This window comes from Erythranthe guttata, chromosome 10 (assembly GCF_056151865.1).
Source record: "Erythranthe guttata isolate IM_541 chromosome 10, IM_541, whole genome shotgun sequence".
Lineage (NCBI taxonomy): Eukaryota > Viridiplantae > Streptophyta > Magnoliopsida > Lamiales > Phrymaceae > Erythranthe > Erythranthe guttata.
Window position 1 is genome coordinate 7996450 of NC_142542.1, and position 17418 is coordinate 8013867.

General features: G+C 39.3%; 1 protein-coding gene across 1 annotated transcript; it reads left to right on the forward strand.

The window, feature by feature from the left end:
• Positions 1-314: 314 nt before the first annotated feature.
• LOC148767426 (uncharacterized) lies at positions 315-1678 on the forward strand (the record flags this gene model as incomplete). Its single annotated transcript, XM_088824611.1, has 3 exons — positions 315-573; positions 646-1008; positions 1077-1678. Coding segments are annotated over exons 1-3 (1224 nt in total), but the record flags the coding sequence as incomplete, so codon positions are not given.
• Positions 1679-17418: the final 15740 nt, after the last annotated feature.

A 17418-nucleotide genomic window follows, 5' to 3' on the forward strand; every position in this document is an offset into this window, starting at 1 on the left:
GAAATGGTCTTCGAATGTCATAACTACTCCGAAAACAAAAAGGTAAAGCTTGCTGCAACTGAATTCACTGATTATGCTATTATTTGGTGGGATCAATTGTTGACGGAAATGAGGAGAAATTATGAGCAACATGTTGAAACATGGGATGAGATGAAGGCCATCATGAGGAAACGTTTCATTCCAAATTACTACACAGAGAGTTGTTCAACAAGTTTCAATGCCTAACTCAAGGATCGAGTAGCGTCGATGAGTACTACAAAGAGATAGAAGTTGCTATGATCCGAGCAAGTGCACAAGAAGATAGTGAAGCTACCATGGCTAGATTCCTACATGGCTTAAATCGTGTAATAGGAGATGTTGTGGAGATGAAACACTATGTGAAATTCACGGATATGGTGCACCAAGCTATCAAAGTCGAACAACAACTGAAGCGGAGGAGTTTGTTTAGGAAGGGAACATGTGCAATCACTTCAAATTCGTGGAAGGCAGCACCTAAACGGGATGAATGGCCATCAACCAAACCTAAATTCGAACCTTCTAAGGATGCCAAACTAGCGACAACATTCAAACAAGGTAACACTGAACCCTCCACTTCTAAGAATCCAGATATGAAATGTTTCAACTGCCATGGCATGTGACACATAGCTAGTGAGTGTCCTAACAAAAATGTTATGGTGACAAAGCAAGTGTTAGTGGCATTTTCCATTGGGAAGTATGAGAATGAAATGTTGTGTGATGTGGTGCCTATGAAAGCATGCCATGTCCTATTGGGGAGACGATGGCAGTACGACCGCCGAGCAACACATGACGGGTACACCAATAGGTACTCTTTTATCAGTAAAAATCAACCCATGACACTTGTACCATTAAGTCCAAAACAAGTTCTTGATAAACAACTTAAGATACAAAAAAAGAGTGAGAAGTGTAAAGAAAAACAGAGAGGTGGTGAGATTGAGAGAAAAGAAAAGGAGAGAAGAGAAAAGGAGAGAAGTGTCAAAACAAAAGAGAGTGATAAAAAAAATGAGAGTGCACGAGGGGAAAAAATACAACTTCATTGCAAAAAAAAAAAAAGTGAGATCAAGAGAGCTTTATTATCGCAAGAGCTCCTTATAGTACTTATGTACAAGGGGCCCTTTTGAGTACTACCGAACTTGTCCAATCATTGCCGAGCAATGTTGCTTCACTTTTGCAGGAATTTGAAGATGTCTTTCCCGAGGAGGTACCACCTGGCTTACCACTAATTCGAGGAATTGAGCACCAAATTCTCTTCATACCAGGTGCAACAATTCCAAACCGATCAGCATATCAGAGTAGTCCCGAGGAGACAAAGGAACTTCAACGGCAGGTTGATGAGCTACTGGAGAAAGGACATATTAGAGAGCGTATGAGCCCTTGTGCAGTTCCGGTGTTGCTAGTACCTAAGAAGGATGGGACATGGAGAATGTGTGTTGATTGTCGAGCCATCAACAATATCACGGTAAAGTATCGTCATCCTATTCATAGACTAGATGATATGTTAGATGAATTGCATGGGTCTTGCGTGTTCTCTAAAATTGATCTTAAGAGTGGTTATCATCAAATTAGAACGAAAGAAGGTGATGAGTGGAAAACTGCATTTAAAACAAAATATGGCTTGTATGAATGGTCGGTTATGCCTTTTGAGCTAACTAATGCACCTAGTAAAACCTTGATGATCACGTTGAACACCTAGCACTTATTTTAAAGGTTTTAAGGAAAGAGAGGTTGTTTGCTAATCTTAAGAAATGTATTTTTTGTACGGAAAAACAATTGTGTTTCTTGGTTATGTTGTTAGTGCTAAAGGTATAGAGGTTGATGAGGACAAGGTGATGGCGATTCGAGATTGGCCAACTGTTAGAGTAGGTGACCAACAAGACAACTTGTGGCTCTGGTCTTTCCATTTATTATTGTTATAAATAAAACTTTTTCGTATTAATGATAAAATACCTTGGCATTCTATATCCTTGTCCCTTTGTCACAACATAGATATAATTCTTACAGTTACTACAAGTACTAGTAATTGATCGTTTGGATCGTGAGATATTTAGTATTATAACTGTTAAACCTGTTCCTAGTCGAAGGGTTCCGCCACTAATAAGGATATCGGCCTTTCCCATTAAGAGACTAGCACTTAGTGTATGAGTCTCATGATATAGTCGAAGGGTTCCGCCACTAATGAAAGACCACACTCATGATATGTGCTACATTATAGCCGCCATGGAGCCCGCGCTTGCGATGAAATATGAGTCTCACTTACATGCTTTCGATATCAAGGCTCATCTCGATAGCATGTATAGTGAGAATATTAGGGCATCGAGGTACCTTGCTACAAAGGAGTTGATCACTGCGAGACTGCGCGAACACGACCACTGTCTCAAAATGATCACTCCCTTGAAAAGCTAGTGAACCTTGATGTCACCCTCCCTGCCGAGCTCTCGTTGGATTGATCATGTTGTCTCTTCCTAGTTCCTATGAATCGTTCATAGTGAACTTCAACATGAACAAACTTGATCCTCCTTTGGATGAGTTAATGAACATGTTAGTCAGTTTTGAGTCTACTATTAAGAAAGAGAAGTATGTTCTCGTTGTTGCTACTTCTAGAATGAACAGTTCTTCCCAAAAGAAGAGAAAGGAAAGAGTTCCCTTCCCAAACTACAAGTTCGAAGTGGGTGAAAGTAGTGGGGGCCCTAAGGCGAAAGTCAGCAACCAAGTTGATGATGCTTGCCATCATTGTGGAAAGAAAGGACATTGGCGCTGCAACTGCAAGGCTTACCTAAAGTAGAAACGTTCTAAAAAGGGTACGTATTTCATTGACGTAAATTTGTCTTTCAATTGTTCTTCTTGGGTATTAGATACGGGTTGTGGCTTACTCTTATGTAATGATTTGCAGTTAATGACAAGAAATAGAAAGCTTATAGCGGGTGAGACGTACCTAAGGATGGGGAATGGAGCAAGAGTTGTTGGTAAAGCCATTGGCACAATTTACTTAAATGTTTTGGATTCTAGTTTTCCTATTGTTTTGAACGATTGTTTATTTGTTCCGTCTCTCATTAGAAACCTTATTTCTATTCATGGTTTAGATATTGAAGGTTTTACTTTTGTTTTTGGAAATTCGATTTGCATTATACAAAAGGATGAAAATTTGATTTGCAAGGGACAACTACTAAACAACTTATATGAACTAAATCCAAATGAAATACCAATTTATGTTATATAAGCCAAACATAAGGAGATAGAACAAAACCCCGGACAACTTTGGCACGGATGAATTTTTTTGTTAGTGAAGGATTGTTCACTTTGGACGACGTGAAATCACTACAAACTTGTGAATCTTGACTTAAAGGGAAAATGACCAAGTCACCCCAAAAAGGGAAAATGGAGCAGGCCAAAGGTCTTTTGGATTTGATCCATACAGACGTATGTGGTCCACTAAGTGTAAGTGCAAAGGGTGGATACAACTACTTCGCTACCTTTACCGACGATTACTCTAGGTACGGGTACGTGTACTTGATGAAGTACAAGTCCGAAACATTTGAAAAGTTCAAAGATTTTAGACACGAAGTAGAAAAGCAACTTGGACGAAGTATTAAGAAACTACGATCCGATCGTGGTGGAGAATACTTGAGCATCGAGTTCATTGACTACGTAAAAGAGAATGTATTACAATCTCAATGGACTCCACCTGGAACTCCTCAACTTAATGGAGTTTCCGAACGTTGGAATAGAACCTTGTTAGACATGGTTCGATCTATGATGGGGTTCACCACCTTACCGGCATACTTGATGCAGACATTCAATGAGGACCTATTGGATGCAGACATGGGACATTGGCTAACTGCCATGAAATCTGAAATGGACTCCATGTACTCTAACAAGGTGTGGAACTATATGTTGCAAGCGGAACTATAAGAAGAAAAATGGAGTGGATGGAAAGGCATCGACCTATAAAGCTAGATTGGTAGCGAAAGGATACACTTAAAGGCAGGGTGTTGACTATGAGGAAACCTTTTCACCGGTCACGATGCTGAAGTCCATTAGGATTTTGCTGGCCATAGCTGCGTGGTACGACTAGGAGATATGGCAAAGGGATGTGAAGACCGCTTTCCTTAATGGAGACATTGAGGAAGAAATTTACATGGCGCAGCCGGAAGGCTTCATATCTTCTGGAAGTGAGCAAAAGGTTTGCAAACTCCAGCGATCCATTTATGGATTGAAACAAGCATCCCAAAGTTAGAACATTAGATTCTACTCGATCATAAAAGAGTTTGATTTTGAGAAGAACCCGGAGGAACCTTGTGTATACAAGAAGGTTAGTGGGAGGGCAGTAATATTTTTGGTGCTTTATGTTGATGACATTCTACTCATTGGGAATGACGTATGAATGTTGCAACACATGAAAGCATGTTTTCCCCACGTTTCTCAATGAAGAATTTGAGAGAAAAATCTTAGGTATTAGGAATACGAATCTATAGAGATAGAGTAAGAAAGATGCTTGGCTTGTCCCAAAGCCTGTACATAGGCACCGTTATCAAACGGTTTAGCATGGAAGAATCCAAGAAGGGATGTTTGCCAATGTCCTATGGAGTTCGTCTCTCGAAATCCATGTGTCCTCAGACACCTAGTGAAATCGAGGAGATGAAAAGGACGCCTTATGCTTCTTCCATATGAAGCATAATGTATGGCATGCTGTGTACTAGACCCGATATCGCGTATGCTGTGAGTGTCACAAGACGATATCAGTCTAACCCCAGTCCAGCTCACTAGAAAGCCGTAAAGGATATCCTCAAGTACTTACGAAGGACTAAGGATATATTTTTGGTCTATGGGGGTGCCGAGTTGAAATTAGAGGGCTTTACCGACTCTAGTTTTCAATCGGATGTGGATGACTCAAAGTCGAACTCGGGGTTTATATTCACGCTTAATGGTGGTGCCGTGGGTTAGAAGAGGTCCAAACAAAGCACGACGGCCGACTCCGCTACCGAAGTTGAATTCATTGCAGCGTCCGAAACTGCAAAAGAAGGGACTTGGATAAGGAAATTCATTCAAGAGTTGGGTGTCATTCCTAATGCTAATGATCTAGTACCGTTGTACTATGATAACACCGGAGCCGTGGCGCAAGCTAAGGAGTCGAGATCTCATCAGAAGTTCAAGCATATTCTGATAAAGTATCATGTGATCTAAGAGATCATTGATAGAGGTGAAGTTAAAGTAGAACGAGTCACCTCGGAAGAGAACATTGCAAACCCCTTCACGAAGGCTTTACCAAGGTCGGTCTACGAGAAAAATCGTGAGTCCATGGGATTATGATTCATGGGTAGTTGGCTTTAGGTCAAGTGGGAGATTATTAGAGTAGGTGACCAACAAGCCAACTTGTGGCTCTGGTCTTTCCATTTATTATTGTAATAAATAAACCTTTTTCGTATTAATGATAAAACACCTTGGCATTCTATACATTTGTCCCTTTGTCACAACATAGATATAATCCTTACAATTACTACAAGTACTAGTAATTGATCGTTAGGATCGTGAGATATTTACTTTAGTATTATAACTGTTAAACCTGTTCCAAGTCGAAGGGTTCCGCCACCAATGAGGATATCGGCCTTTCCCATTAAGAGACTAGCACTTAGTGTATGTGTACTGCATCTCATCAGTGAATGGTATTGTGATGTCGGCATGCATAAGTGGGTGCTCATAAGTTGACGAGTTCACTGAACTCCCTCACCCTAAAATCTCTATGTCTAGTTGTACACCATTAGTCCTTATGACGTAGACATCACCGTGACTTCACTAGAGGACCAGTTGTATCGTGACATGTCCCTGAGTTCCACCGAGGACCGCCCCAAGGGCCAGTGTTCGTGCAGTCCGAAATCTAGTGGGAGGTTTGTGCATTGTAGTCGGGGATTTGATCGCTAGAACAGTTTTGGATGTCCTGTGTGTTCTCATAGTTTGTAATCTCTAAGTCTCTGGCCAGAGCTGACTAAGTGATGATTAGAGAATTCGATTCTCTAAGTCATGCACGTACCGATTACAACACTTAGAACGATCGCACATTCATTGAACTAATAAGGAGGTCTCGATGAACCAATGCCTCTAGTTCAATCGGGACATATGAATCGAAGGGATCGTACTGTACGCTAACCAAATTAAATAGTTTCTTGCAGGAACTTCATTTGTATCGAGGGAATCATGACGCGTAGTTGCTAGACGCCATTCTTGATTCCTTGGGTGATTAAGGTGAAACGAGCTTCATCTTAATCGTAACTCTAAGGGATAAGTTTTGACCACAAAGGGTTGTGGGCCCACGGCTAGCTTACACCTGAACCATCGAGGGTCACACTGCTCGTGCACATGAGATCTTTGAATAAATGGTCATAGATAAAAGGGTAAATTACACACACCCCCCTGAGGTAAGCTTAAATAACTGTAAGGTCCCTGTGGTATCAATAATTACACTCAGCCCCCTGAAACATAGTCAGAAACTCTAATGGGATAATGAATTGGATACGTTATTCCGATAGGGTTCTAACGGGCTATTGGTTTCAGAAAGTGGTGGAGACAACAAAGAGCTATGGGTGATTTAAGAAATGTTCGGGAATGTTCGGGGAGCCATGTCACCACATAGCTCTTTGTTGTCTTCACTACTTTCTGAAACCAATAGTCCGTTAGAACCCTATCGGAATAACGTATCCAATTCATTATCCCATTACAGTTTCTTACTACGTTTCAGGGGGCTAAGTGTAATTATTGATACCACAGGGACCTTACAGTTATTTAAGCTTACCTCAGGGGTGTGTGTGTAATTTACCCTAGATAAAAATGTTTTATCTTTGCATGATTAAAAGTCAATATGATTGAGTCCAACATTCATAATTTGGAATTATGAATTAGAATAAGAAAAGGAAAAGAATAGGCGAACATCTTAGTGGACTTTCTAAATCGGAAAGTTTTTAAATTTAGAAAGTGCACTGAATTAGGGTTTCCACTTTTAGAATGTTGGAAATTGAGTATCGGCACTCGTAATGACGAGGATATTATAATGATTCCGAAAATGTAATCGTTACAACTTCCCGATCATTGAATTGAGAGAAACGAGCGAGTAAAGAACTAACGAACTTAAGCTGTTGGGCCCGGTCCAACTTAAGCCCGATAGGGCTTTTATGAAAGACACTATAAATGTAACACCCCACGTGTTCAAAACACGATAATAAAACCTCTAGTCACGTAAATACTAAATTTTACCAAAAATAGGGCTATACGTGAATTATTGATATCCGAATTATTAGATATCAAATTTATTACGTGACCTTATGTGCCTATGTGTTTCGGTAATTATGCATGCATATTAGAAATTACCATAATATATAATATATATGAATATATATATATGTATGTGTGTGCCGTGTATGTGTGAGTAATTAGGGGTGGATTATTAAATAATTAGAAAATAAATAAATGATTATCCTAAGCCTAGCCTAACCCCTATTAACCCAATCCTACACTCCATCTCTAGCATGCTTAACTAGAAGGTCAAGAGTCCCTCTCTCCCCCTCATTTCGGCTGCACCCAAACCCCTCTCCTTCTTCCTTGTTCTTTCCTCTTTCAAACCACCGAAACCACCATTGATAGAAGCTCCACCAAAGCTCGAACCACCCCCAAAATCAGCAAGATACTTCTCAAACCAACAATGAGAATTCCCTATCTCACCCTTGCCCTTGAATTCTCCAAGAACACTATAAATACATGGTGCCCCTTCACTAATGAGAACACTTCTCACCTTGAAATCTACACCGTGTCATTCCACATTAAGGTAGCTTGGCTAAATCTGCAAGCTTGAAGAAGGTAAGAAGCTGCCATTCCAAGTTCTTCCACCTCTTCTTTCTTCTTCGTTCTTCCCCTTCTAACTTTCGGTTTTTCTTTGAAGGTTCCCAAGAACCTTCCCCTTTTCATCTAGCCTTTTATTTCCCTTCTGTTTTGAGGTAAGGAATCGAAATCCTTGCTGCAAATGGAGGTATCAAAGTATCAAGAATAAATTTCGAAATTAATTAAAAGACACCCCTAATTCTTGTTTTTGTGTTAATTCTTGCATTTACTTGTTCCTTTTTGTTAGTTCATATGATTTATGTTATTGCATGTATGATCAGAGGTCTTAAATGGTAGATTTGAGTTGATTACCTTCATAGAAGTTTCAGTTATTTCGAAAATTGTGAAGAAATTAAATTGGGAAAAGTTATGGGGTTGAAGGTGTAAATCGGCATATTTTCGGGCCAGATCTGCAATTTGTGAGAAGTCAGATTCATATAAGTTTTCAAAAATGGTTTTTAGCATTTATTGAACTGAAATTCCAGATTTAGGAAAATTTTTAAGAAAAAAAAAGTAATTTTTGAACTCCTAGTGGCCTTGCATGTATGGATCTAAAAGTTTTGGGGTGGAAAATGGAATTTTCAAAGTTGTTGCATAAATTAAAATCTTAACTTCGTTTTCTGCATATTTTGAATAAAGATTTCGGATTTTTGGGGATTTTTCATGAAAAAGTGGATTTTGAAATCATAGTGTTGTTGCATGTGTAATTTGAAAGAGTTTTGGGGTAAATCTGTAATTTTCGAGAAATTGGTTCCAATTAGAATTCCAGGTCTGTTTTCCAGCATTTAGTAAAGGGTAATATTCAGTTTTAAAGGGGTTTTGCTAGAAAATGGAATTTGTGCATTTTAGAGGTCTTGCATGTCTAGATCTAGAGAAGCTAGGGTGAACTATGTAATTTCCGGAAATTCTGCATCAAATCACTTATAACTGAGTTTTCTGCATTAATCTGAATTTCAGTTAAGTTAAGGGTCGATTTTCATGAAAGTATGAATTTTTGAACTTTAGAGTATATTGCATGTGTGAGTCTTGAACTTTGGGGGCAGAACTGTAATTTTCAAAAGTTCAGGGGTGTTGTGCTGAATACCCGAAACCTCCAAAACTAATATGGTTCCTTGATCCTAGAATTTAATTGAAATTTAGTAGCTTAAGGAAAGATAGAAGATAGGTTGATCCTTATTAAGTTTGTGTTATATTCTTGGGTGAGTATGCGTGAGTACACAATTCGATAATGGTTAATCTTTTGTGAAATATGTGTTTAATTGTCACTTGATTGATATTTATGATGTTTTGTGGCTTTTATATTTCTTATGGGTTATTGTGGAATATTGATACCTTTATGTACTCAACCGAAATTCTAAATACTTCGGCCGTGCCTTTTTGTAATTAAATAAAATAAATTGGGGGATTAATGAAATACTTAGAAAAGATGAGAAAGGATACGGGGGGCCGGTATTCCAACCATAGATACTACAGTTGGGTGGTTTGATTCCACCAAAACGGGCTCAGAATAATCTTCTCATGTTCTAAGTAAAGAAGTTGATTTCTCATCGGATCCGATAAAACGTTTTCTATAGTTAATGAATTATATGTCCTAGACATGTAAATTGTGTTAAATGTTGTTGTACTTGTGATATTATTATATAGTATATGTAGTATGACTATATTTTAAATTCTCGGTATCTTTCGATAACCTTACTGAGCTTTGTTAGCTCATATAGATATTCTCCGTTTGCAGGTACTAGTACTACTCACTCCACCGGATTGGACTAGTCGAAGTTTCGAGAGGCCGACTCCGGGTTTTTGGTTCGTATGGAGGATCTACTTAATTTGCTTGTAGTGCTATTTTTTGTGTATATTGTCCTTAGGAAAATTACTGTTTCTATAGTAGCTCATGTGTATTATTATCCGTGGTAAAGGAGACTAAGTCCTCCGAATATGGGCCCCTTTTGTTAAACTATGGCCCACTTATTAATATGTAGTTTTAATTATGGACTTTAACCTTTTTCTATGTTTTATCAAGGTGACACCACTTAAAAAGTCGATATTACGAAATTATTGGGTAATTAGACGTATACTCCACCCTCCCACTAATTCACTTCGCCGAAATATCTTCCGAAGCCGACTCCGTCTTTAAATTCTAAGTCTCAAAGAAAATAATAATAATAATAATAATATGTAATCGGTTCACTAAACCCCTTGGAGTCTACCCACATACCCAAATACTTAAATAATACCTTTAAAGCTTCCGTGCATGGCAAACCCTCTCGGTTTGCTATACGATTACTAGGGGGTGTCACAATAAATACTTGATTTATAGGTCTTGCACACACACAACCCTAATACAAAACCCTAGCCACTCATCTCTCTCTCTCTCTCAGCTGATCTCTTCCGCGGCCACCATCGCCGCCGCCGCCGTCCACTCGCCGGAATCGGCCACCCCTTGGCTGATTGATCCTGGTGGATCATTTTCCTTTTTATTCTTTCCGTTTATTCTAACTACTGCGTGTCTAGTGCCACGTTTTAGTAGATCGAAGTATACGAGGTGAAATCCAAGAGGGGGAAGATCGAAGAATCGATGAATCGAGGAGGAGCCCCCGTGCCAACGACGCACTCGCTCCCACGCGCCACCCGAAGTCAGCGCGTGATCCTCATGCGCCGCCGTTGCTCACGCCGTCGCCGCCGCCGCTTCGCCGTTGCTGCCCCGGATTTGTTTTCATGGCAATCTTGCTTCGTTTCGTGCGCCTACCTCACGCTTCAAGAGGTAAAGTTTCGAATCCTTGGTCGTTCGATGTTGATTTAATTAAAATAAAATTATGCATGTTCGTATCGTAGTATGTTTTATGAATTTGTATGTTTTATGTCATTACATGAAATTCGTAATTTACTACAAGTATGTTAATTGATTTAATGCGAGCATGCTAATCGATTTACTGTCGATTAAATAATTCGCATGTATGTTGTTTTTAATTTCGCAAAAGGTACGCAAATAATTGTTTACTATTATCGGGCATGTGATTATGTGATTTAAATTCGTTAAATTCGGATAAAATATTTTTGTTTTCCGCTGCGTACACGTGTCCGATATCCAACAATGGTATCAGAGATTGTTGCGCAATTAATTGCGTTTTTAATATGCTATTATTTTGATGCATGTTCGATTTATTAAAGTAGTGATTGTTGTATTATGTAATTGAGAGTTTTCGAAAGTTTAAAATATTTTTGAAATATTGTTTAGAATTTTTCCAGCTTTAATTTTTTTATAAATTGGAAAATCGGATCTGAAATTTAATTAAAATTTTCATTTTTTAATTTGTTCTGATCGAACCGGTCGAAAAGGCCGGTTCGGTGGTTATGTTCGATCCAATTGACCGAATCCACGTGGATTCGGGTCGGTCAGACCAGTTCTCAGTCTGACTGACCCGACCCACTAATTTGGGTCAACTGGACCGGTCTCAGAACCGGACAATTTCGGTCCGAATCGGTCAGACCGGTCGGGCCGAACCGGTTCACTGAAAATAAAAAAAATAAAAAAAAATTATTCCAGATTTCTAAAATTAAACTTAAAACAAATTGATTTTAATTTTCGGAAAATTATTTTCAATTAATCCCAATTAGATAATCGAATCAACAGTCATCTACATTAGTAAATATGTGTTAGATTTATTAATTAATTTAAATTGTTAAATTGATTTCAATTAATAGAACATACATATAATATTGATTATACTTCAACTTAATTACTAGTTCCTTAACATTATTTGATTGATTTATGCTAGTTGAGGTCCTATCATTATTTTTAAAACCCGATAATTAATTAATGTAATTAATTATATAGTTAGGTCGTGTGTTCCTCTTAGGACAATATGCGCTTCCATATACCTTTAGAGAACATAGATGTAAGAATCACATAGACCAATCCGAACCTTCTGATGAGATAAAACACCTTTTACAAAATCCCTCATTCTTAATCTAATTAAGAATTATTTCAAGCTATAAAGAAAAACCAATTTGTTGAATTTTTCTTTCCTTCTGCCAACGGTTGAATTATGTGTAGCCCTTTACTGTAGTGTAGTAAGCCGTGTTAGCGGGGAGTGCTATGGTAAGGTAAGGTGTAATTCAATTGACATAACGATGAAGGTATCCATAGAAAAGGGTTATGCTCGATTAACGTGGTCGGCTAGATTAACTAGGGACTGCATTAGTTTGGCATAATTAAGTTCTATGAGCATCTTTGATTGGATGGTTAGACTTGACTCACGACGATTTTGAATTCGCGAGATTAACTTAGGTCATTATCAAGTGTGAGGAAAATTAATTTAGGGTCATATAATGGATATGATTGATTGTGATCTACATTTGGGCAAATATAATCGGGCTCGATTAACTACGGGTTATATTTATCTATTGGACCTAAAACCCATTAAAGAAAAATCGGTTTTCTCGTTTGTCTACTAGAGGGAAGTGGAACTCAATAAAATTAGTGGGAAAACAATTAAATAACATAAGTCCAAACATTTAATTGTAAAATTCATTTAATACGAATTTCTAATAATCCTTTTCTCTAAACCTCTCAGGTAATCATGTCTAAGAATCCCATAATGTCAATCCTTGACAATAAACTCAATGGCCCTAATAATTACCTAGATTAGTTGCGTGGTCTTAAACTTGTGCTAACCGTTGAGGGGCGTCTCTATTTCCTTAATGAGAGACTTCCTGCCACTATACCCGACACTGCGACCGATGCTGAAAAGAAAACTTATGAAGCATGGAAGAAAGATGACACTCATGCTAGGTGCTACATGATAGCCGCCATGGAGCCCGCGCTTGCAAGGAAATATGAGTCTCACTTACTTGCTTTCGATATCAAGGATCATCTCGATAGCATGTATAGTGAGAATATTAGGACATCGAGGTACGCTGCTACAAAGGAGTTGATCACTGCTAGACTGCGGGAAGGGACTTCGGTCCACGAGCACTGTCTCAAAATGATCACTCTCCTTGAAAAGCTGAATCTCGATGTCACCCTCTTTGCCGAGCTCTCGTTGGATTTGATCATGTTGTCTCTTCCTAGTTCCTATGAATCCTTCATCGTGAACTTCAACATGAACAAACTAGATCCTCCCTTGGATGAGTTAATGAACATGTTGGTTAGTTTCGAGTCCACCATTAAGAAAGAGAAGTCTGTTCTCGTTGCTGGTACTTCTGGAAAGAAGAGTTCTTCCCAAAAGAAGAAAAAAGAAAGAGTTCCTTTCCCAAACATCAAGTTCGAAGTGGGTGAAGGTAGTGGGGGCCCCAGGGCAAAGGTTAGCAAGCAAGTTGATGATGCTTGCCATTATTGTGGAAAGAAAGGATATTGGCGCCACAACTGCAAGGCTTACCTAAAGCAGAAACGTTCTGAAAAGAGTACGTATTTCATTGACGTAAATTTGTTTGTCAATTCTTCTTCTTGGGTATTGGATACGGGCTGTGGCTCACACTTATGTAATGATTTGCAGCTAATGACAACAAGTAGAAAACTTAGATCGGGTGAGACCTACCTAAGAATGTGTAATGGAGCAAGAGTTGCTGCTGAAGCCATTAGCACAATCTACTTAAATGTTTTGGATTCTAGTTTTCCTATTGTTTTGAACGATTGTTTATTTGTTCCGTCTCTCAATAGTAACCTTATTTCTATTCATGTATTAGATATTGAAGGTTTTACTTTTGTTTTTGGAAATTCGATTTGCATTATACAAAAGAATGAAAATTTGATTTGCAAGGGACGACTATTAAACAACTTATATGAACTAAATCCAAGTGAAATACCTATTAATGTTATATCAGCAAAACGTAAGGCGATAGATCAAAACCCCGTACAACTTTGGCACGCTAGATTAGGTCATGTCTCTTTAAGAAGGATGCACGATTTTGTTAGTGAAGGATTGTTCACTTTGGACGACGTGAAATCACTAAAAATTTGTGAATCTTGCCTTAAAGGGAAAATGACCAAGTCACCCTACAAAGGGAAAATGGAGCAGGCCAAAGGTCTTTTGGATTTGATCCATACAGACGTATGTGGTACACTAAGTGTAAGTGCGAAGGGTGGATACAACTACTTGGCTACCTTTACCGACGTTACTCTATACTTGATGAAGTACAAGTCCGAAACATTTGAAAAGTTCAAATATTTTAGACACAAAGTAGAAAAGCAACTTGGACGAAGTATTAAGAAGCTACGATCCGATCGTAGTGGAGAATACTTGAGCATCGAGTTCATTGACTATCTAAAAGAGAATGGAATACAATCTCAATGGACTCCACCTGGAACTCCTCAACTTAATGGAGTTTCCAAGCGTCGGAATAGAACCTTGTTAGACATGGTTCGGTCTATGATGGGGTTCACCAACTTACTAGCATATTTTTGGGGTCATGCACTTCGCACTGCCGCGTATTTGCTGAATAGAGTTAACACCAAAGCAGTTAAATCCACACCATACGAACTTTGGCATTCCCAGAAGCCCAACATAAAACATATTAGGATATGGGGTTGTCCCGCTTATGTGAAGCGATTATTAGGAGATAAGTTGGATAGCAAATCCGACTTATGCTACTTTGTCGAGTATCCCGTGGACTCAATGGGATACGAATTCTATTATGTCAAGGAAGCAAAGACTTTTGTTTCGAGAAATGCCACATTTCTAGAAAGGGAGTCTTTATCCGATAGAAAAGGCAGCATGATAGATCTTGAAGTAGTTCCGAAAGAGTTCGCAAAATGCAACATGCCTGATAGTTGTTCCGAACCAATACAACAATCCACTGATATACCTCTTGAACCTTTGGTACGTAGATCCTAAAGATTTCGCAAAATGCCTGATAGGTTATTCCTCCTCAAAAATGATGAAGATCATGATGATCTTGGACAAGATCCAAGAACTTACAGTGAGGCCGTATCAGATGCGAACATGGGACATTGGCTAACTGCCATGAAATCCGAAATGGACTCCATGTACTCCAACAAGGTGTTGACCTTGGTAGATCCACCTAAGGGAATAGTTCCCATATGCTGCAAGCGGATCTATAAGAAGAAAATTGGAGTGGATGGAAAGGTATCTACCTATAAAGCTAGATTGGTAGCGAAAGGACACACTTAAAGGCAAGGTGTTGACTATGAGGAAACCTTTTCACCGGTCAAGATGCTGAAGTCCATTAGGATTTTGCTGGCCATAGCTGCGTGGTACGACTAGGAGATATGGCAAATGGATGTGAAGACCGCTTTCCTTAATGGAGATATTGATGAAGAAATTTACATGGCGCAGCCGGAAGGCTTCATATCTTCTAGAAGAGAGCAAAAGGTTTGCAAACTTCAGCGATCCATTTATGGATTGAAACAAGCATCCCGTAGTTGGAACATTAGGTTTGACTCAACGATCAAAGAGTTTGATTTTGAGAAGAACCCGGATGAACCTTGTATATACAAGAAGGTTAGTGGGAGGGCAGTAATATTTTTGGTGCTTTATGTTGATGACATTCTACTCATTGGGAATGACGTAGGAATGTTGCAACAAACGAAAGCATGGTTGTCCACACGCTTCTCAATGAATGATTTGGGAGAAGCATCTTACGTATTAGGAATACGAATCTATAGAGATAGAGCAAGAAAGATGCTTGGCTTGTCCCAAAGCCTGTACACAGACATCGTTATGAAACAGTTTAGCATAGAAGAATCCAAGAAGGGATTCTTGCCAATGTCCCATGGGGTTCGTCTCTCGAAATCCATGTGTCCTCAGACACGTAGTGAAATCGAGGAGATGAAAAGGACGCCTTATGCTTCTTCCATTGGAAGCATAATGTATGGCATGATGTGTACTAGACCCGATATCGCGTATGCTGTGAGTGTCACAAGCCGATATCAGTCTAACCCCGGTCCAGCTCACCGGAAGGCCGTGCTGAGTTGAAGTTAGAGGGCTTTACCAACTATAGTTTTCAATGATGTGGATGACTCAAAGTTGAACTCAGGATTTATATTCACGCTTATTGGTGGTGCCATGTGTTGGAAGAGTTCCAAGCAAAGCACGACGGCCGATTCCAATACCGAAGTTGAATACATTGCAGCGTCCGAAGCTGCAAAAGACGGGACTTGGATAAGGAAATTCATCCAGGAATTGGGTGTCATTCCTAATGGTAATGATCCAGTACCGTTGTACTATGATAACACCGGAGCCGTGGCGCAAGCTAAGGAGCCGAGATCTCATCAGAAGTCTAAGCATATTCTGATGAAGTATCATGTGATCCGAGAGATCTTTGATGGAGGTGAAGTTAAAGTAGAACGAGTCACCTCGGAAGAGAACGTTGCAGACCCCTTTCATGAAGCCTTTACCAAGGTCGGTCCAGGAGAAACATCAGAAGTCGATGGAATTGCGATTCATGGGTAGTTGGCTTTAGATCAAGTGGGACATTGTTAGAGTAGGTGACCAACAAGCCAACTTGTGGCTGTGGTCTTTCCATTTATTCTTGTAATAAATAATCCTTTTTTCGTATTAATGATAAAAACACCTTGGCATTCTATATCTTTGTCCATTTGTCTCAAACATAGATATAGTCCTTACAGGTATTACAAGTACTAGTAATTGATGTTTAGGATCATGAGATATTTTCTGTAGTATTATAACTGTTAAACGTGTTCCTCGTCGAAGGGTTACGCCACCAATGAGGATATCGGCCTTTCCCATTAAGAGACTAGCACTTAGTGTGTTTGTACTGCATCTCATCAGTAAACGATATTGTGATATCATCATGCATAAGTGGGTGTTCGTAAGTTGACGAGTTTACTGAACTCCCTCACCCTAGAAATCTCTAAGTGGTTCTCAATAATCGAGTAGAGATATCTATGGTATAGTTGTACACCATTAGCCCTTATGACCTAGACATCACCGTGACGTCACAAGAAGACCAGTTGTATCGTGACCTATCCCTGAGTTCCACCGAGGACCGCCCCAAGGGCCAGGGTTCGTGTAGTCCGAAATCTAGTGGGAGGTCTGTGAATTGTAGTCGGGGATTCGATCGCTAGAATAGTCATGGATGTCCTGTGTGTTCTCATAGTTTATAATCTCTAAGTCTCTGGCCAGAGCAGACAAAGTGATGATTAGAGAATTCGATTCTCTAAGTCATGCACGTACCGATTATAACACTTAGAACGATCGCACCGTTATTGAACTACTAAGGAGGTCTCGATGAACCAATGCCTCTAGTTCAATCGGGACATATGAATCGAAGGGATCGTACTGTACGTTAACTATATCAAAAAATTCTTGCAGGAACTTCATTTGTATCTAGGGAATCATGACGCGTAGTTGCTAGACGCCAATCTTGATTCGTTGGGTGATTAAGGTGAAACAATCTTCATCTTAATCGTAACTCTAAGGGACGAGTTTAGACCACAAAGGGTTGTGGACCCATGGCTAGCTTACACCTGAACCATCGAGGTTCACACTACTCGTGCACTTGAGATCTTTGAATAAACGGTCTGAGATAAGAATGTTTAATCTTTGCATGATTGGA